The sequence below is a fragment of the Alligator sinensis genome, unplaced genomic scaffold (assembly GCF_000455745.1).
Source record: "Alligator sinensis unplaced genomic scaffold, ASM45574v1 scaffold320_2, whole genome shotgun sequence".
Classification (NCBI taxonomy): Eukaryota; Metazoa; Chordata; order Crocodylia; family Alligatoridae; genus Alligator; species Alligator sinensis.
In genome coordinates this window covers 354,761-376,512 of record NW_005842684.1, presented here as the reverse complement: position 1 = coordinate 376,512, position 21,752 = coordinate 354,761, and the positions used below count along the sequence as shown (strand labels likewise).

The 21,752-nt window shown below is 42.9% G+C and overlaps 1 protein-coding gene across 7 annotated transcripts in view; it reads right to left on the bottom strand.

The window, feature by feature from the left end:
- Positions 1 to 21,752, bottom strand: part of EPHA5 (EPH receptor A5) — a 386,478-nt gene that overhangs the window by 13,612 nt on the left and 351,114 nt on the right. For 5 of the 7 annotated variants that reach the window (XM_025215906.1, XM_025215918.1, XM_025215908.1 and 2 more), the window contains 2 exons: positions 4,868 to 5,036; positions 1,195 to 1,536 (listed from right to left, as the gene is read on the bottom strand). The exons of 1 other annotated variant lie outside the window; for it this stretch is intronic. In XM_025215906.1, coding sequence (XP_025071691.1) covers positions 1,516 to 1,536; positions 4,868 to 5,036 — 190 coding nt within the window. In that variant the 3' untranslated portion in view covers positions 1,195 to 1,515. Of the gene's footprint in view, positions 1 to 1,194; positions 1,537 to 4,867; positions 5,037 to 21,752 lie in introns of those variants that run through there. One more of the 7 variants, XM_025215913.1, reaches the window with a different exon arrangement.

Here is a 21,752-nt window from a genome sequence, read left to right as displayed (position 1 = left end):
ACACATACCTCAACTGGCACTTTGTTCCTCTATAAAATTGTGGCTAGGTTACATATCCAGGTTAATAAGATTGCTGGAGCTTTGGCTAACAGAACCATCTCTGTAGTTCAGGTGTCATGCTTTCAAAATCTAGCATTCCCGGGTTTAATCCACATGGTAGATGGCCTGCTCAGGGGCTTACTTCTACAGACAGACACACGTACATGTACACAAACTTACACTCAGCTGGGGCTTGAAATCTGTCACTGATTTCTCCACCAGAAAACTGACTGGCAAGGTACTTAACATCTGCTTGGTACAATCCTGATCTTGGTGTAAGAGGGCAGGTTAACAACAGAGCAGTGTCAGTAGAGTGCCATATAGGTATTTTCTGTCAGGACCTTGAGCCTTTGGCATTCACCTCTTAGCACCCTGGGTTGCTAAATAGCCTAAAATTTTTAAATGGAACAATTTTTATCAACTGTAATTAAAAAGGCTAAGATTTTGTCAATCTTCTATAGCACACTCCCTTTTCATTAATCCCAAAAAGACGAGAGAGTCAATCCTGTTGTCTCAAACAACATTACTGCTGTTCACAGGATATTAATTATCTTTCAAGAGTTGTGCTGATTTGATAGCAAAATGCTTCAGGAAATGGGAACATTTGGAGTGTGAAGAAAAAATTAAAAATGAAAAGCCACTCAACATCGGCACTAATGTGTCAAATTAAAATTATAAGGACTATAATAACATCAAGGTGTAAGGTGGCTACAGATGTTGGCTGAAGTTTTCAAAGTAGCCTGAAGGAGCTAGACATACAAGTGTCAAGACACTTCAGTAGGAACAGGACATCCAATCCCTTTAGAATATTCTGAAAATGCCAGTTTTGGGGCCTAATCCACTATTCACTTAAGATATTAGAAAACAATCACTAGATATGCATGGGATCACAGTTATTCCCCCTATACTGCAATCCCAGTGTAGAGTTCTTAAATCCACCCACTGCATGAAGCTTTGGTCTGTCTTTTTCTGTGTGTCATTGGACACAGCACAATACAAACATAAACCCTGCCCCCACAACTGTATTTAGAAGTTCAATCATGGATCAAGACCCCTCCAACAGAAAGGTGTACAAGGGATATGTCTGGTGGTAGTAGAGACTCTTCCACAAGTTCACTGAGCACAACACACAGTAAAATTACAATTGGAGCAATTTTTAATGCAAGTTTTAGTTTTACAGTTTCTTGTTTCATTTGATCACTGAAAGTAGGCTTTTTTCAGGATGATGCTTCTGAACAGTTGGAATTCTGTTGGACACCAACTTGGGAAAGCAAGTTTCGTCATGCCTTTCATCATGTGCTTAAGGCCCAACGAATTCAGTCGGGATGCATGTGGGTATTTAGCATGTTTTCCTAAGTAGTGATCCTCTCCTGGATCAAAGCCTGTGTGTAGAAATGGTAATACTCAGCTTGAGCTCTTTATTTTTGTTAGTCCTTTTCCAACCTAGCATGCAGCTTTAGCTTGAGGTCAAATCTATCACATGAAGGGATGTGCTTCCTGTAGAAAATGAAAATAAAAACTTATTTACTTTCAGCCAAACTTTTACAAGATAATTTAGACTTTTCTTTGGGGGGGGAAATCTAGAAACTGCCAACCTGGCCCAAAATTGCCAGAAATGTGAAACACTTGCGGCTGAAAAGTCACCAAAACTGGGGAAAAAAATGTTGCTTTTATTTTTTTTAAGAAATATAATTTTCAAAGTATAGGAAGCTTTACATTATTTTTTTGCATGGCAGGAGGCAAGGCTGTGAATCAGATCCCATCATGCCTTACTGCCCTACATCATGAGTCCCCGCTGCACTGACAAGCAGCGAGTTCCTGCAGCTGAGAGCCCTGACAGTTGATGGGGCTCCCAGCTGCTGGGGTACACCATATGCTTCTGCATCTGGGAGTCTGTGTTAGTTGATGGGGCTCCCCACTGCAGGAAGCATGTGTCCCCACAGCTGGCAGTGTGTGTCAGCTGGGAGCTCCCAGGCTCTAGTGTGCACATGAGCCCCCAGCTGGGAGCCCCAATCAGCTTATAGGGCTCCCAGCCACAGGGGCTCTTAGCCACACATTCAGTGAATGGCATGATAGAAAGGAGCCACAAAGTTTTTACATGAATTTTGTGGAAAAACAGCATGGCTTACTCCTCCTCTTATTACGCCATTAACTGACTGAATGTGTGGCTGGGTGACACACTTAAGATGTGATTAACCAATTAATCACGTCTTAAGTTAACATATAGACAGGGCCTTAGTTTTAGAGCCCTCTCAGGATCCTTTGAAAACCTGAGCTATAAAGAATTAGCAGGTTTACTAATTCCTCTGCACTGGTTCTCAGGAAGTCATTGTATTACTTGCTTCCTTGTTCCATAGCTGCCTTGGGGAACAGAGCTGGCTAATTGCCAGGACTTTACATGGATGCTCCAGTAGTTTTCCCTCAGCTTGAAATATTTAAAAGTTCCCAGTCCCACCTAATTCCACCCTGCTCAGCCCACATAGCAGAACTTGAATGGAATCTCAAAGCTTTCTTTCAACATTCCCAGCTTCTTTTTCACTCTTATCTCTCTAGGCACGTCAATAGGAATATCTCAGAGCTCATAAGTATATTGATATGCAAATGATGTGAAATATTTTGCATCAGGACATGAAAATTGCTCTAGGTTCGAAGCAGATTCACCTGTTTATCAGTTTTGTAGACGCGTGCTTCCTGATTACCCTCTGTAACAGCACAATAATGGCAGCAGCCTGCTTAGCATAAGCAGCTCATTAAAATGCAGTTGAGATGTGAAAGCGCTTTGTGTATAAGTTTCTTATACTTTTAATAATCCTGATGGAAAACAATGGAATAACAGATATGTCCCCATTTGCCATTGAGCTGTCTAGACTTTTATTTGACTGCTTGAATTGATATAGGGGGCTTAGCAGTTTCATAGGGTTAATTCTCATTGAAAAGCTTCACATTACCAGGAAAAGCAGAAGCACATCAGAAAAGGGCTTTTCTTCTGCTCAAAACAATGATTCCTGAAATAAAGATAACCTTGTCTTATGAGACCCACCTGCCTGTTTCAATTAATGCTTCTTTTCAAGATAAAGTAAACAACTTAGAATGTAAAAAAAATGTGCCACCTGAAATTAATTTGCCTTGAATTTGCAAGCAAAAAATGCCAGCCCCCTTCACCCTGAATCCCCAGTCCAGATACACTTTTTTTTTTTCCAGGCAACAGACAAAATACTCTGCACTGAGGGATTTCTCCTTGCTATTTGCATTAGCTGCCAGCTTTGAAGGCAGTGGAAATTAGACCCCTGGAAATCTTGGAGAATAAATAAAGGCGGTAATAGAAATTTCCATAGATTGTTTCACAGACTCCTAATGACTTCGATGACATGTCTGGGAAACACAATGTGGCATTGTATTTGCTTTTTATTAGACCCTGTACCACTCATTCAGTTCAACAGCCATACTGATTCACATTCACACACTTGGGGCAGATTGGTATTAAGTAAATATTAACACAAACAGAGCCAGCCGGAGGAAACTTGTGCCAAAGAAAGGAAAGAGACTATTTTAAAAAAGCAGAGGTCTGATTTGTAAGTAGGAACAGCTTCTCCTTTCCCAGTAAGTATCAGCATGTGGGACAGATTCAGTCCTCCTCTTCTGTAGTTCCTCAAGTCAGCTATTACTGCCTTAATAAAGGCAAGGTTGTGCTTTCAGGCACCCAGGTAGCATGCCCACCAGAAATGGGTGCAGGAGGCTGGTAACTCAGAGACAGACTTCTGAAACAATGCCGCTCCTGCTCCATCATTGTTCTCAGGATCTCAAAGCAGTGATTGTAATGCAATGCAGACATATCTGAACTGACTAGCAAGGGATGGAGAGTAATCTAGTCACTGCAGTTTGAATCTTGGCATGGCCTGACTGCCCTGCCTCTCAGGCAGGTTTTGCAAATGATGCTGCCTTTGCTTCATGGCTTCTCTGGAAGAGGCAGTGAAACACCCTGTGGATGCATCTACATGTGCACTTTACTGTGGGGTTGACTAATTAGCTCAATAAAATATCACTGTCTACACATGCGCTGGTATTAGGGCACAGTGAATTTATTAACTCCGCCATAAAATAGTACAGTTGGGGACAGAACTATCCTACAGTGGAGTAAATGCATGCACTGAAATGCACATGTAGATGGTGACAGGAGCTGTATGGGGCATAAGGGTGCTAAAGTACAGGGGGCTGTCTGCCAGCTAGTCCTGCACTTTAGCACCCTTGTGCCCCAGTCAGCCCCTCTGCCACCTGATACCACCACCTGGAGCTTGGGGCTAATCCTCCTAGGTCCCCCTGCCAATCTAGGTATACTCCACCCTAGCTCAAACTGCTATGGTTCTGGGCACACAGGCAGATGTGCCCTGGAGCATCTGACTCCACCATGAACTGCATGAGTTTATCATGTAGCCTTAATGGAATGTGTAAGTGCACCTGTGAGCACAAGATCTCTGCAGCACTGGCAGTCTGTAGATACCCATAAGTGTGCCACACAGGCTTCTCTGGACCTATGTTCTACCTAAGCAGAGCAGTCAGGTTGTAAGCAAGGACAGTGCAGGACATGACCTGGTGGTTTGAAAAGGCTGTGCAGTGACATAACCAACCATGGCAGAAGCCAGCAGGCAAAATAACATCCTGCCAGATTGACAGGCAGGGCAAGGTGATGGAGGCACCACACTTTTTCACAACCCACACGACATGTAGTGCTCAGGAGAGGCACTTGGCAGCAGTACAATGGGTGGACAGACAGGGCATGAACCCTAGGTGCTGCCATAAAGGGGGTTGCTGAATAGAGCTAGGGCAGTACCTCATCCTGCTGCACCCTTCCACTATCCCTGCAGTGGTTCCACCTCAGGAAGCAGGGACGGCAGAGAAGCAACAGCAGTGCCCAGTGCAGGAGCAGCAGCCAGTGCTTCATTGTTGCAGGGGGAGATGCTGACTCTTTCTTTTTTGCTGCTGAAATCCAGTGTTTAAGGCTAGGGATAACAATTACATATAAACCGATGTAAGTGATCAGAAACTGGTTCAGATCTGTAACACAACAGAAGTTCAGTGCACATAAACCATTTCCAAAATGGCCAAAACTGTTTTAAGATGAACCTGGATAGATGCAGTATCAAACTTGACTTACTTAGGTAAAATCAATTTATTGAACTTCTGTCCCAGATCCCCTCCAAATTCAAGTAACCTCACAGTCCCCCAGCATCACACAATGATTTGCACGTCCCACGCAGCCCCCCCTCTACCACCCACCTCTTGCATGGTGGGTAGACTAGCCTTGTCCAAGGCTGTCTGCTCCAGCTGAGCAGGGAAGCGTTCTCTATTGCCTCCCAGCTTCTGGCCTGAGCCACTGCAGGCATGTGGCTGCACTTCCGGAACCAAAAGTGAATGTCTGTTCACTTGCTTATCTGTTCAATCTATGTAGCTTAGCGTAACCTGCAAAGATTGAATTGATTCAGCCTTGGGCTTTTTGACTGTCTGTATTTAGTCTAAATGGCTGCATGGCATATGGGTTGATGGTTAAAAAATGAGGTGATGTCTCTCTGAGCAGCCATGAACCTCCAGCTGCTGCTCCAGCACTGTGTGCCACTGCTGCCAGGGCACAAAACTAGCCAGCTAAATCTCTGTTGAGCAGCTATCTTTGGAAGCTGAAGTCCGTGCTGCATCCAATGGACACAAGCAATATAAAATGAACACAAGCAATATGACAGGAGCTGTGCATGCTTTTCCATGTGCTATTTTGTTATGAAAGGAATTGGAGAGCAAAACTCAGGTCATAGCTCATTAGGCTGAATTTAGGCACGTAGAGTGCCCATAATAATATATATAATCTTCTGAATTCACAAACAGTAGGAGATGAATTGGTTCCCAAAGTTCTCATGTACAGCAAGACTAGAACCCATTTTTTTTCACACCCACATAGGTGACCTAGTTACCAGGCCCCTGGGGTACAGTCTACACCCCTGGCTCACACAAATGTATTTATGTATATTCCTCTCAGCCAAAGCATGGCTTGCAAATGCATAGTCAAACCAGGGAAAGGTCAAATTGAGACGTGAGCAGAACAGAATAGAGTTAGAGCTAGATTTTGATATCATATCTTTAGTGGGCAGCCCCTTACTCTCCACCCACTGCTACCCATCCCCTCAGAACTACTGAGCCCTAGTCAACATGGGTGAGAGTGATAAGACCAGGCCGTGAACAAAAACACCCCAAAGCCTTCTAGCCCCAAAACACCCCAAAGCCTTCTAGCCTTCTAGCACTTGATAAAGAACCTATTTGCCTTGGTCCATATAGAAGATTTTAACCTCTTTGGGTGTCTGTACACAAGTGCAGAGGCTGTAATTATAGTGCATCAGAGCAGGCTCGATTAATCAAGTCTGCTGGAGCGTGGTAATTACTGTGCTCCAGCTAGCTTCTGCATCTTGTGTACTAGCATCCCCACTCTTCAAAATGGCTGCAGGATTGCTTTAATTAAAGCTCATTCAATGAGCTTTCGCTATAACACCCCCGCCGCCATTTTGAAGCCCAAGAATGCTGATACACAAGACTCTCCCGACACTTGAATTAGAACAGCTCTGAGAGCCACTTTAATTAACAGCCCATCCCACCATCAGAGCAGATGTAAAAACACCCTTTGGTTTTAGCAGTTCCCTGTTTTGAAATGTAAAATTTTTCCTTAATACAATTTTTAAAATAATGAAAAAGAAAAATGAGAGGAGTTTGAAAAGCCATTATAATTCAATTTTAATACTTTCTCTATTACTGCATGCAAGCAAGTGGATCTGAACAGCTTTTATATCTTGGGCTTTTTCTTTTTTTTATTATTATTCTTTATACAAAGACTGCCAAATACATTATGTTTGGAAGCACCCTCCAGAGGCTGATAATTCTGATGGAGTTCTCTTTCTCTCTCTTTTCATCACTATTAGAAAGGGGATTCTAACAGCTCCATGCCTCTGCACAAAAGGCAACCAGATTCCCTGGACTTGCTGTTTATGTTCTTGGTTTCTGCTGTTCCAATCACTCCTGATAAAGAACACACAGCCCCAAAAAGCTCAGAAATTTACCTGTTATCCATACTACACATTTTTCTGCAAAGCCCAAACAGGATAATAAATAGCTCTTGGCCCGGTCACCCCATGTGAAATTATTTCTCCAGCAAATGCATTTAATTCAGTTTCTTTGTTTCTCCAGCTTCGGAGAACTAGGAGGAAATGGCCCTCAATGACTCTACACATTTTTTTTTTTTAATCCATGCCTAGGACCAGATTTGCAAAAGTGCTCACTTCTCTAGAGTTATCTGAATGGGAGCTGTTGGGTATAGGGTCCCTTTGAAAACCAGTCTATAGGTACTATTGGCTAGATGTTGACATTCTTCTTCATGGTAAAGTGTGAATTGCGTGAAGAGTCATCTCCATGAGGTCAGTGGAACTAAAGCCAAATAAATGTAATATTCATCATGAGCAGGGTTGGTAGGATTCAATTTTTTTCAGGAAGCATTGATTGATAAACGTCAATTTTACCTCACATTCACAGACCGACGAAAAAATATTCCATCAGTAATAACTGAAATTTATAACAAGGGGACATAAGAAAAAATGATGGCTGATGGAGTGTGTGATGACTGATGACAGGGGGAGCAGTCCTGCACAATCATGCTGACTGTAGTTTGGACTGCAACTCCCAGAAACCACAGGGGACTGGAAACAGTGGAAGAGGAAGTGACAAAGTGGATGAGAGAGGTATGGGCAAGCGAAACGGGAACAGATGGTAGCTCTGTTGCTTAACTGGTGGCAGTCCTACAGTACCTATGTTTGTCATGGCAGCCAGTTAAACTGCACTATAATAATACTATAATGTCATGAATAAATTGTCTGCCCTCCACACTCCTAATTTCATGCAATCCTGAAAATGTAAATTGAAAAAAATGAAATGAATGCTTTAAAAATTGATATTATCCATCAAAATTATTAAAAAATAAAAAATTAATACTGCCAAGCCTAATCCATCTGAAACAGGAGAGGTGAAATCTGAACCTGGAAAGTGGTACACTTAAGATGTGCTTGACCAATTGATTGCATCTTATCTAGTATCCCAGCCACACATTCACGCAATTAATGATGCGATAAAACAGAAAATGGGGTACAACGTGACTGCACCATATATGTGTAATAACGTTGTAACTGGTTCCCATTGTGCCTTATATTGTAGGTGACCAGGCTGATCAGCCTGAACCCTACTTTTGCAAAAGGGTATTTAATAGGCTAGAATTTACCTGAGATGACTAATAAAGGAAGACTAATTATAAAAAAGAAATATAGTCCCACTAAAAAACAAGGAGTTTCCCCACTAGTATAGTGGCACAGAGAACGAGGTCCAGTTATTTTGTGCATTGCGCAAAAGTGCAAGGAATATGATGATATTCAAGTCACTTCCATGGGTGGCTAAAATCATCTCTCTGTGCTACAGTCAAGGAAGCAGTAGTCAAGTGAGAGATGTGATCTTGTATAGCTGAGGGGAGATGCTGGAAAAGCTTTCTGACACACACAGCTCTTCAAGTCAGTTTGTGTCCAAAAGCTTGTCCACCATCTCTCCCAACTATACAGATAATCCAATAAAAGATATTACAAAACAGCTCTTGCGTCTTATACATTTCCTAAACCATCACAGCTACAACACTTCAACCCTATAATAATAAAGTCTATCATGGTCCTCTTTTTGAAAGAGAAAGGCTTCTGTTAATTAGCACCAGAAAGGACCATAACAGCTTACTGACAGGTGGGAAGAAAGCAGATTTCTAACAAAGAACAAGATAACTTCATCTCCTTGCTTAAAGTCATTTGCTAGGAGGGAGATGAATATGAGCTAGCCATGAAGAGAAACTTCCTGGTCTTCAGGCTGCTTCCCAGGTGACAAACCATTTCAGCTGAATGGTGGTAATCAGGGGCACACCAGCCCTTCAGTCAATTTGCACCCGGATCTAACATCCATTAACATTGCCAATGAAAAGCTCTACATGGCTGCAATTGAAAAGAAGTATTTCCTGGCTGTTTTGTTGTAGCATCAGCCTTGTTCCAATTAGCTAACAGATTTGCTCACCTGAAAGAATTCAGGACAATTTTTTCTATAGCAGCAGTTCAGCCAGTTTTGACTAAAAGCTACCATTTTCAACAATCTTGCTATTATGACCATTTGTAATGAAGTTGCATTTACAGGCCCCATCTGAGGACCAAGGCTCCATGGTGCTGGGTTCTGTGTATCCACACAGTAAGAGGCAGTACCTACCCCCACAGATCTTATTTTACAATCTTAATAAGAAAGACAGTTAATGGTATAGGGGAGGAAAGGGAGGAACTATTACTCCTTTGCAGGAGGGAAACTGAATATTGGTGCCATTTAACTCAATGGAAAAGTTACTACTGGCTTCAGTGTTGCCGATTTCACCTGAATACAACAGCTGCGGTGAAAGAGCACTTTGGAACCTGGACTTTGTAGCTGGACAAAGATGACACAGGATGTTTATGTAAGAATTAGGAATTGAACCCATCTCTTCAATGTCCTTGTTCCTCAACCTCAAAAATCTACATTTTTTCAGCTTGTTGTATTTATGGCTCCCCAAGATGAGTGGATACTGCTTGCTCTGATCTAGAGACATCAGGGCAATTTCTTTTTATATATAAGCTACAGCTGCATCCCTAGGACCAGAATTTGACCACTGGTATATGGAACGTGTTTGAAATGGCACTGCTTAATGGCTAGCTGCTGCTTAGCTCAACTATCCTCCCCAGTTTTTGCAGGGACTTACTGGCAATACTGGATATTAGAGGCTCAGCACCACCACCAGCTTTAATTATACATATGGTCTGAAGGAAACACAAACAAACAGAAGCCACTGTTACCACAAAGTTGGCTTTACCAGATCAAAACTCTCAGCAGAAGATAAAAAGGAGGGATCAATTCCCAAGGAGTTCACTTACAATAGGTTATTTTTTATGAGGCCTCTTCTCTGTTTTGCCTTCAATGGGTGGTAGATGACTGGGATTCATGGCAAGGATCCTGTTTTTTTAGGCCATATACTAGCATGTGAAGCAATACTTTTGCCACTGACCAGAATATCCTTTGAGGAATAAGGAAAAGACCCCAGGAATATATACTTCACTCAAGCAATACTTCTATTTCAGCTTGTGTCAGAGGTAAAATGCCAGGAGGAGACTACTCTGGGCTGAATATTTCCCAGCAACAATAAATTATTCCCAGGTCCCAGCACCTAAACACACTAGTTAATGCCCTCTGGCCTGATTAAGAGTCACAACCCATCTTTTGATGTAATGGCTGGGGCTCATTTGCTTTGCAAAACCACCGAGGGCTGGGTTGCAATTCCTCTTACCTTGACCATCTGTTCCTTTATCACAGGGCTAATCGGGGCCTCCCCAGCAAGCCCAGCTGTTTGCTGCATCTAACTACTCCAGCCTAGCTTCCAACTAAGGCCATCTGCTCCTTTTTTCAGCACACCAACCAACCTCAAAGCACTGCCTTACTTCAGCCCCTCTCCTGAGGCCCCGCTCACTGGCCCAGAGTGGCTGAAGTGATCTCCAACCACCCTCCCCTCTTGGTTTTATAGTAAGAACTGTTCCCTCAATGAAACTCAAGAGACCAACAATAAATCCCTTGTTTCTTTTGAAAGTGATAGTCTTCCTCTCCAGTGAAAGGGTACTGGCCTGTTGTCAACTGGGGGTACACGTACCTCCAGGGGTACTTAGAAAGGACATAGTGGGTATGTGCAGATGGGCAGGTGGGAGAGGATGGGGTGCACCCTGGGGCATGACAGAAGTGTCCCCCTGGTGTCTTCCCATGCTTTGTTTCTTACCCGCGGGAGGAGAACGCTGGGTGCCACTCGCCTCATGCGACACATTATGGCGCCTCCCCCACAGCTGCCTCAGCTCGCAAGCCCTGTGTCCCCCAGCTAGCCAGCCACTGTGCATGCAGCCTGCAGAGGGGCACCTCTGCCCTCCCCCACATGGCCCTGCTCCTGGGAGTGGGCACAGAGACACACTCCCTTCCCCCCACGCCCGCATTCTCAATCTGCCTCTGCAATGTCTTCCCTCTCCCCCCCCCTGTCCGTTCCCCCCACACACACTTACCTGCTGCTGTGTGTGCCTGCTTCTCCATGTGTCTGTCTGCATGTCTGTATGTGTGTGTCTGTGTGCGTAGCTGCATCTTTGTGTCTGTCTGTCACCTGCCTGCCCAGCCACAGAAGGAACATGGTGTCACGTGGCTCATGGGGCAGCGGGGTGCAGAGTCCAGCCTGCAGCAGCAGCTGCCTCCACCCCGCGCACAGATCTGGGGGGGCAAGTGCCCCCTGGACCTCCATTGGGGTGTGTGCAGCAGCAGAAACTGTCCCCCTCCTTCCCACACCTCCTGGATGAACCACTTTTGTAGCTCCTCCCACACTTCCGCCCTGGCTGGGCAGCACCTACCCCTGCCCCAGCCCTAGCGCCAACCCCACTCCCTCCCTCCCTTACCACAGGGGCCTCAATCTGCCCCTCCCCTTAAAACCAAGAAAAATATATAAAGGGATACATGAGCTGAAACTCTGAGGCAGAAGGGGTACAGTTGTTAAAAAAGGTTGAAAACCTCAGTGTTAGACAACCTCCTGTCCCCACCCCCACCAATAGGAAACAACTATAGTAGGAACTCGAGACAAGTTTCTCATTTGGGCCCTGCCACTCAAATCCAATTATGGCTCTTTTTGTCTGCAGGGGGGCATAAAAGTTATGCCCCTTTATACCTTATACTGTGTCTTCTGCTTCAGGAGCAAAATTGCAGAAGTCTGGAATCAATGGACAGTGTGTTGGCTGAGTGCAGGGGCAGACCACATTAGCAGCAAACTTTTTTTTCAGTCAAGAAAGCAGGCAAGCCACACAATCTCTGAAGAGGAACACTGACTTCCTGGGCAGGCAGCTTGCTTGCTTTCTTCTTCAGTATTGATTTTCTTCAGGCCATTATGAAAGTAAACTATGCTCAAACCAGCTTCCTAAAAATGCCATTTATTTTTAAAACAGAAACTCCATTTGAATTAACTTGTGTTAACAGCAAAATTTGGTGCATAAACCACTGACAACTCTTTGAAGACTTAATTTTGTCATGATTACTAATTATTTTTATTACATTGGCACCCAGAGGTCCCCATTGAGATCAAGGTCCCCTTGCATTTGGCACTGTACAAGTGCATTCTCATAGACAATTCCTGTCTGAAAATATTACAATCTAAATACATGACAGGCAAAGGATGAAGAAGCAGACTTACAGAGAAAGTAAATGACTTATTATGCCTTAAACATTAAGAAATTAGTAGAGAATCTAGGTTTCTTAAATACTACATCTTGGCCATGTCTGCACAAGATGCTTACTGTTCAGTAGCTCGTTACTACAGCACAGTAGTGTTGAGTGCACAAACCATGATGCAACCCTACTGCACAGTAATAACAAGCTACTGCACAGTAATAATTAGCTACTGTGCAGTCAGGATCACCAGGAAGTCAAGCAGAGATGTTACTGTGCAATAACCAGCGTTACTGCAGTCATTTAGTACATGGGTAAGCAGAATGATGTATTAAAAGTAATATTGCAAAATGCTTAGGCAAGTGGTTTTAACAATATTGTAGTGTTGTAAAATATGTATTGTTAGGAGGTAAAGCAGATTTTGATTATGAATGCTTATGCTAAGCCAGCCATTTGCTTATGCTAAGTAACCATCTTAACTGTGTCAACCATTTCTGAGAAAAAGCAGCAAGTGAGTCTTTGTAAGTCTATGTGTTGTGAATGAGGTGAAGCTTTAGGAATGTGGAAGATGGTACAACATGGGAATGAAAAACAGACTGGAATGTGAAAAACAACACGTAACTGGTAACAGGATCCAAGATGAACATATGCAAAAATGTGAATGGTGATTGGTGAAGAAGCCTCCAGAAGCTTCCAGGTTTTGGTCAAAGTCTGCCCATTGACCAAAGAGGAGAAGTCAAGGTCTTAGACATGCGCGCATAGCAAAAAGACATGTAAATGAGTGAAATGCATATGCTAATTAAACAAACAGTAAACAGAGGTGGAGCTTAAAAGAGGAGGAGAGATGGGTGGAACAAAGGAGGAGTGAGGGTGGAATAAGTGATAATGAGCATGAACCAAGGTGTATAAAATGTTAAAAGAACTGTTGTTCACTGCAGGTCCCTGGTTTGTTGTTTTTTTGGGACCTTTGTCCAAAACTGTTTCCATTCTGAATAAAGCTGTTGTGAGCAATGTCTGCTGGTGTTTGCTCCCTACTTGCTCTGGCAAATGAGTACCAGGATCCATGAACAATTGGATCATTGTCTCCCTAGTCGTTGGGCACCACATGGAGTTGGGGTCTAACACACACTAGGCGATTTCCCCCTTTTTTCCTTGTTTTTCTTCCTTTTTCATCTTGCCCAAGCTTAATCTCCCCTATTTAATCCACATTTCTTTTTTGGTAAAGGCAATTCCATAAGTGCCTTCTAAATCTGTGCAGGGGTTCTAAATCTGTCATTTTTGGATACTCATGGAATCTGATTTGCACTGACCTTCTAACAGGGACCTGTCAAACACTGACAGTGCTTCCACTGAGGTACCAAAATAAATGGCTGAGTTCTGATTATTTGGGAGAGTTTAACAGATTAAGTCCAGTGTTCAGGTCTCTATTTAAATTTTGAATTGGGACCAAGCTCTTCTAGCTGCTTGTAAATGAAATTGTTGCCCTAGATGGGGTAGTATATCACCTACTGGCAATCCTGGAAGGTGTTGGGTAAATAGTTCTGAAAATATTGTACTTGGTCTTGAGAAATCATAGTTTTGACTCCATAATACTTCAGAAGTATGCAGAGAGGGTGCTGGAAAAGGAAATTAGTGGAGTGGGAAAGCCTACTTATTTCATTCCATCTTTCTTCCATTTAAGTGAAAGAAGCAGCATAGAAGGAGTGTGCAGCAGTGCGAACATATTCAAATACAAATCAGAACCTTCCAAATTATTTCTCCTGTCTCACAAAAAAGGTGAAACGAAAATAATTTTCTCCCAGCATCTTGAGTTTTGCATAGAAGAAATATGTATTTGCTCAGCAGGCTTCAAGAATGGTTGGTTTTGTGGAAGAGGGAGGAAAGCATTTGAATGCTCTGTAATTAGAGCTTGATTCTGATCCCAATCATGTCAACAGGGAAAAAAAACCAAAAAACCTTCCCATTAATTCTAATGTTGCAAGATCAAGACTTTACAGAGCATCTTTTAAGTGAGACCACATTCCCAGGCACATTACAGATATTAACCCTGTGTGAAATAGGCCTCATAAAACAGTTTTGAGGCTGGTAAATGCTATTGTAATTAGCATCATATAAGCAAGATGCAGAAGAGCAGATTATGCTCTTTGGTACAAATCCTTTGAATTTGTTGGAGTCGCACCAAATTTACACCTCTGCAACTGACAGAAGAATTTAGCATAACGGGCTAAACCCCTCAGTGTGTATGAGGCCGCACATTATAGACCCTTCTGTCATACTGGACATTCAGAAAGGTAGAAAGTGTTTCCCCATGCAAAGGGCTTCCCCATTTTGTGTAGAGTCTGCTTTAGCTCTTCCCTCAGCCTCTGGCATACAAACAAGTGTAGGAGTAAGATGAGCACAAGGACAGAAGTAAAAGGGGGTGCCAGGACTGGGAGTGAACACATCTCTTGCCTGCCTTGGGGAAGTGACAAGTTCTCTGATAATCAAGACTGAGGAGTTTTAGCATCCATTTTTTTCAAATGGGCAGCCTGCAGCTACAACATGCACATCTCTATTTTCCCTTGTGATTTTTCTGAATGATGCATGCCTGCTTCAGTGGTTACTTGGCTGAGCAGCAAGGAAAACATGAGAGATGGACATGGGCTATAAATACCTGCTCAAATATCCAGCATTGCTATTCAGTAGGGCATGCTTGTATTCAGTGGCAGATGCAAGTTATCTGACAAGGCTCATTGGATAACTCTTTCCAGGGCAAGATCAGCATAGTGAGCCATCCACTGGGATGACATGAAAAAGCATTAGAATAGTGGCCTCTTCTCTGTTTCCTATTATAATACATTATAAGCAGGGGGCTGCTGGTTTTACTGTAACTGTCAGACTAGGACTTCCCTCATTCAACTCCAGTCTATTTTCACCTCTGCCTGAAGATACAATCCAACAGAAAGGGCCCCAATGATTAAATGGAGCTAGATCAAGACCAAAATATAGTTCTAGTGCAGTGGTTCTCAACCTTTATAGACTCAAGGTACTCCTCGTTAGACCCATCCCACTGCTCCTTAGACTGAAGGTTACCCCTCAGGAAATTCCAGTTCTCAGATTTCCCTTTTTTTACAACTAAGGACAAATAATAGAGTATTTTTCTGTTGCAAAAAACTCAGAAAGATCACAAAAGATCAGAATATTTTTAACACTATGGATTCCTATTTCAAATAGCTGGTTTTATCTTGTGAATCACATTTGTACACCTAATAGTACTATGATTTCATGGCACCATGGTACCCTGGTTGAGAATCACTGTTCTAGTAGGCTAATATTATATCCATTCTAATTTGTCAAACAAAACTTGGATCTTGAGGATTTGCTCTGCTTTTTGTGAAACAGAATGTAAGAATCTGAAAAAATACATGGATGTATATTGCCAGGTTCATGCAATTCCTATGATTTTCCTAGTGGGCTCTGAAACCCATCCTAATTTTGTTTCCTAGCTGTGGGTGATCTTAAAATCATCAAGTTGGTCAATGCAACCATTTAGGGAAGAATAGGCTGAATGTTGAAAAACTAGCTGCCAATATACCTGTGCCAGGAGGCATGTTGGCAGAGCAGGTAAAAGCTCTTGCTAGTATTTCACAACTTCAAGCCCTGTTCCTGACTTGTACTGGAAGCTGCCTTCAGCTGACCTACCTGCAAACAGTCCTTCATGCTGGGAAGTCAAAGGCGGTTAGATGTGACGCTGCTGCTGCCTGGTGTGACTTACGTTACCCAATGGGCTCTCTAGACTGAGGAAGACTTTGGCCTTTTCCTTGAACACAGTGTTTTATTTGGGTCCAATACAGTAGAGGGGAATGGATTATCCCACGTGTGCCTACTGTAGGTTTCTTGTTTCTTCCTCTAAAACATCTGGTGCTGAGCACTGGTGATGACAGCATTCTTAACAACATGAATGGAAGATCTAATCCCATCTGACAATTCCTATGCTCCCATGACCAAAACTATGTGCTGGTTTCTACAGGGGCTCAGCATGATTCATTTTTGTTATAATTGGTCCTGAACTTCCTGTGTGGGTATTCCTTCCTCTGCTACATAGAGAAGATGAAGAAATTTTATATCAAAGTGGTAGGGAACACACAGTAACTTCAGCTTGTGTCAGTACTTCAGGTAAAAGGAGCCAGGAAATGAAACTGCTTTCTTTTTTCTCTTTGCTGTATCTTGAGGCAGCACTACCAGTTTTAAAATACTTCTAAGAAGCTCAAGAGGGCAGGGAAACAACCTAAGACAATTCAGAGTATCTTTTTCTTCCAGTACTGCAATTTTAGTTTGCTGTTTTCTAATGTATAATTATATGTATCTTGCACAATTTATAATGTTCTAAAGAATAATAAGTGGTAGGGGTCAGTTTTGCAAACATTAATTCCCAGCTTACCATTGTGACTAGCTCTCCTGAGGTCAATGAAATTTAGTACTGGAGTTGCAGAAGTGTTTAGTTGTGGCCTAACTCTACATCCATTATAATCGATGGAAGTTTTTTATGCTTGGGCCCTGATACAACAAGGTACTTAACTTTAAACCCACAAATCAGTTTCCATTAACAGAATAGGACTTCTTGTGTGCTTGAGGTTTAGCACATACTAAAATGTTTTTCAGGATTGAGGATTTAGATGCAGTTGAAATACAAGTTAAAGGCCATATTTTTGCAATCAACATTTAAACTAAAATAGAATACACCAGCTCCAAAAATAATCATGCCATTTCTCTCGGTCACAGATATATTTACCTCATTGTCTTCAGTGCCTATACACATTAAGAAAAATTGTGGACCTATATATACTATTTTTACAATTATTACTACTATTGCAAGTGCGCCTTGTAGTTCCAGACAGGGATCTGGAGCCCAGATGCTGTACAAGCACAGAGAAAGAGCTTACACTCTGAATATACTATCTCTTCCGAAATTATTTTTCCCTTTTTTTTGAAATTTTCTTCATTTTTTTTGCAGAAATATGTATTGGGGTTGTACATGTCTTTTATAATTGCTATTTGCTATTTTTACTGCTGAAATGGGAATTGACAAATAAAATTTTGATTTTTTTTTCTCCTCCTCCAAAAAGATCTCTCTAGGCACATAAACAAACCAAATCAAAGATATAGAATAACAGGGGCGAGAGGTTGGAGAAAGTGTAAGAGCACTAAATTAAAACAAAACAAAACAAGACAAAACCAAAAATCAACATTTTGCAAATGATTGACTTCACTAACTAAATGATTCTGCAGCGCCAACCCTTATCTAGAAAAAAAGAATGTGAAAGCTATTTTTGAATAGCAAAAAAAGGCACTGTCCCAGGTACTGGAAATCCTGGCTGTGGCCTGTTATCCTCACTGACCAACACAGAGGCAGAATAGGGTATGAACCACAGTCCACATATGTGCACATGTGTAGTGGCACACACACACAAACACACACACACACACACTGGCATTGTGTAAAACTCTTGCAATAATATAATCAAGTTTGTTACAAACCTGTAAGCCAGGAAAATGAAGAGGAAGGTCAAAACCTTCCTTAGGGCTCCAACATATGCAGAGTGCCCAAACATCATGGAGGAGGTGTGCGCAAGAGCAGAATGCAGAGGTTGAGGGGTGCAATATGTTATGAATCTAGCAGCAGTCCTCAGAGACTTGTGAAGAGAAGGTATGTAAGGAATTTCCTTTCCAGATCATGGAGTAGCAGTAGGCTTTATGGTAGTTATTGTTTTCAGGATGTTTGGCTGGTGGCTATATTGCATAACTTGCACTGCCGAATCTGGCCCATTAGGAAGCCTCATATCTAGCCATCCAGATATCAAACATGTTTATAAAGCTCCTGTTTCCTTGGCATCTGAGCACCTTGTACATCTATGTAGTTGCAAAACCTCTGTGAAGTAAGGAAGTGCTGTTCTCAATTTATAGGTTGGTACCATGAGGGTTGTCCACGTGTCCTCTGTGCTGTGTCCAGGACCAGAGCCAAGACATTCTCCTTACTCAGTCACTCCTCTCAAATGATGGACCCCCCACAGAAATGAGGCAATGCAGCTGTTTTAAAGCATGTATTTGTTGAAGAAAGTGGGGAAGACACTATGTGATTGGAATAACAAAGACTTTGTGGAATAGTTCGCGTGACCGGAGTATCACCATGGATGGGTATAAATTGTTCAGGAAGGACAGGCAGGGGGAAAGAGGAGGAGGAGGAGTTGCTCTTTATGTAAAAGAGCTTTATGATAACTCAGATGTACAGTATGAAAGCAGAGATAGGCCTGTTGAAAGTCTGGGTTAGGGCCAGAGGGGAGAGCAACAAGGGTGATGTTGTGGTGGGTGTCCGCTATAAACCACCAGACCAGGAGAATGGGGTGGATAAGACATTCTTAAAATAGCTAGCAGAAGTTTCCAGATCACCGGCTCTGGTTCTCACGGGGGATTTCAATCACCCTGACATCTGCTGGGAGGGCAATACAGCAGCCTACAGGCAATCCTGGAAGTTTTGGAGACTCGTGGGGACAACTTCCTGGTGTCAGTACATGTAAGTCCAACTAGGGGTTGTGTCCTTCTTATCTGCTGCTCATATACAGAGGAGAATTGATGGGGAACATGGAAATGGATGGCAACATAGGCAGAAGCAAGCTTGAGAAGATTGAGTTTAGGATCCTAAAGAAAGGAAGGAAGCAGAATAAGGACCCTGAACTTCAGAAAAGCAGACTTCAATTCAGTCAGAGAACCGTAGAGAGTGTCTATAGAGTCTCTAGAGAGCCTGCAGAGCAGGATCCCCTGGGAGGCCAGTCTGAGAAGGAAAGGAGTCCAGGAGAGCTGGTTGTACTTTAAAGAAACCTTACTGAGAGCACAGGAATGAACCATCTCATTGTGCAGAAAGACTAGCAAGTATGGCAGAAACCCAGCTTAGCTTAGCTGGGACCCCTTCAATGAGCTAAAACACAAAAAGGAAGCTTACAAGTGGAAACTTGGATAAAGTAATAGAGAGGGGTGAGTATAAGAGTATTGCTCGGACATGCAGGGATGAAGTCAGAAAGGCCAAGGCACAACTGGAGTTGCAGCTAGCAAGGGATGTGAAGACTAACAAGAAGGGTTTCTACAAGTATGTCAATAACAAGAGGAGAATCAGGGAAGTGTGGGTCCCTTACTGAATGGGGGAGGCAACCTAGTGACAGATGATGTGGAAAAGGCTGAAATATTCAATGTCTTTTTTACCTCAGTCTTCACAGGCAAGATCAGCACAGTTTGAGGAGGTGGCTAGCAGCCAATAGTGGTGACAGAACTGGTTAGAGACTATTTAGAAAAGATGGACATGTACATGGGTCCAGACTCAAGCATCCAAGAGTACTGAGGGAGTTGGCTGATGTTATTGCAGAGCTGCCGGACATTATTTTTGAAAACTCACTGAGATCAGGCGAAGTTTATGGACAATTGGAAAAGGGCAAGTACGGTGCTCATCTTTAAGAAAGGGAAGAAGGAGGATCCAGGGAACTACAGACCAGTCAGCCTCACCTCAGTCCCTGGAAAAATCATGGAGCAGATCCTCAAGGAATCCACTTCTAAGCACTTAGAGGAGAAGAAGGTGATTAGGAACAGTTAGCATGGATTCACCAAGGGCAAGTCATGCCTGACCAACCTGATTGCATACTATGATGAGATGGCTGATTCTGTGGATGCAGGGAGAGCAGTGGATATAATACACATTGACTTGAGCAAGGTTTTTTATACAGGCTCCCATTACATTGTCACAAGCAGGTTAAGGAATTAAGGCAGATAGAAAACTGACTGGGCTCCAAGGCTGAAAGTGTAGTAATCAATGATGTGATGTCTAGCTGGCAGTCAGTATCAAGTGGAGCAAATCTCTGGATGACACCAAGCTGGGAGGATAGTAGATAGGTTGGAAGGTAGGGCTAGCATTCAGAGGGACCTAGACAAATTGGAGGACTGGACCAAGAGAAATCTCATGGAATTCAATAAGGACAAATGCACTGAGGCCAGAACAATCCCACGCACTGGTACAGACCGGGGACTGACTGGCTAAGCAGCAGCTCTGCAGAAAAGGACCCGGAAGTTACAGTGGACAATAAGTTCAATATGAGCCAACAGTGTGCCTGTTATGAAGATGGCTAGCAGCATGATGATCTGCATTAGTATGTGTGTTGTCAGCAGATGGAGGGCAATGATTATTCCCTTCTTTCTGGCACTAGTGAGGTCACATCTGGAGCATTGTGTCCAGTTTTGTGCCCCTCACTACAGAAAAAAATGTGGACATATTGGAGAGAGTCCAAGGGAGAACAATAAAAATTGTTCGGTGGCTGGAGTACATGACTTATGAGGAGAGACTACGGGAACTGGGCTTATTTAGTGTGGAGAAGAGTGGGGATTTAATAGCAGCCTTCAATTCCCTGAAGGGTGGTTCCAAAGAGGATGGAGCTAGACTGTTCTCAGTGGCAGATGCCAGAACAAGGAGCAATGGTCTCAAGTTGCAGCAAGGGAAGTTTAGGTTAGATATTAGGACAAACTCTCTCACTAGGAGGACAGTAAAGCACTGGAACAGCCTACCCAGAGAGATTGTGGAATATCCATGATTGGCAGTTTATAAAACCTGGGTAGAAAAAACCTTGGACTAGATGACCTCCTAAGGTCTCTTCCAACCCTAATTTTCTGATTCTGTGAAGGGGTTGTTAATGGCTTACTTGCGGTGTAGTGATTAGAGTGCTGAATTAGGAACTGAAATAGACCCATGATCAAATCTACTCTGGATGACATGGGCCCAGAACCTTCAACGAGCCAGGTGTGTACTTTAGCCACTGAGCACTTTGGATGAAAAAGACAGGAGGGCTCTGTTACTTGCATTTTGTTGCCAGTCTGCCTATCTACATAGTCATCCAGGCACAAAGGGGTACCTGTTCAGGCACAGAATACACTTGGAGATGTATGTACCAATATGACCTGTAAACAACTAAAACATGGCTGCTTAGATGAGAAAAAAAAAATGGAATGCCATTCTAAGTACATAAACTAGCTCAGTCATTTAGGCAATGGTCTACACACATGCAAATACACACATTTATAAACATACCCACAACTCACACAATGTTATCTTGTAATTTGACCACTCACATGGGATTTGAGTTCAAGTCTTTATCTCCCACATCCAAGGTTAGTGCCCTGGACACCAAAGTATGCACATCCATAAGTTCTCTTTTCTGGTGGTTGTTTGTTGCTCCTCCAACTATTAGGAACTAGTTCTTTTTAGCTGCAGGGTACAACAGTCCCATTGGTTGGTGACAGGACACGGATGGAGGGGTTCTCTATCTTGATATGGCTGGTGCTGTCATTCCCTGCTCTCTTTGGAAACCTCCCTGGTCTCGACTCACCTGCCATGC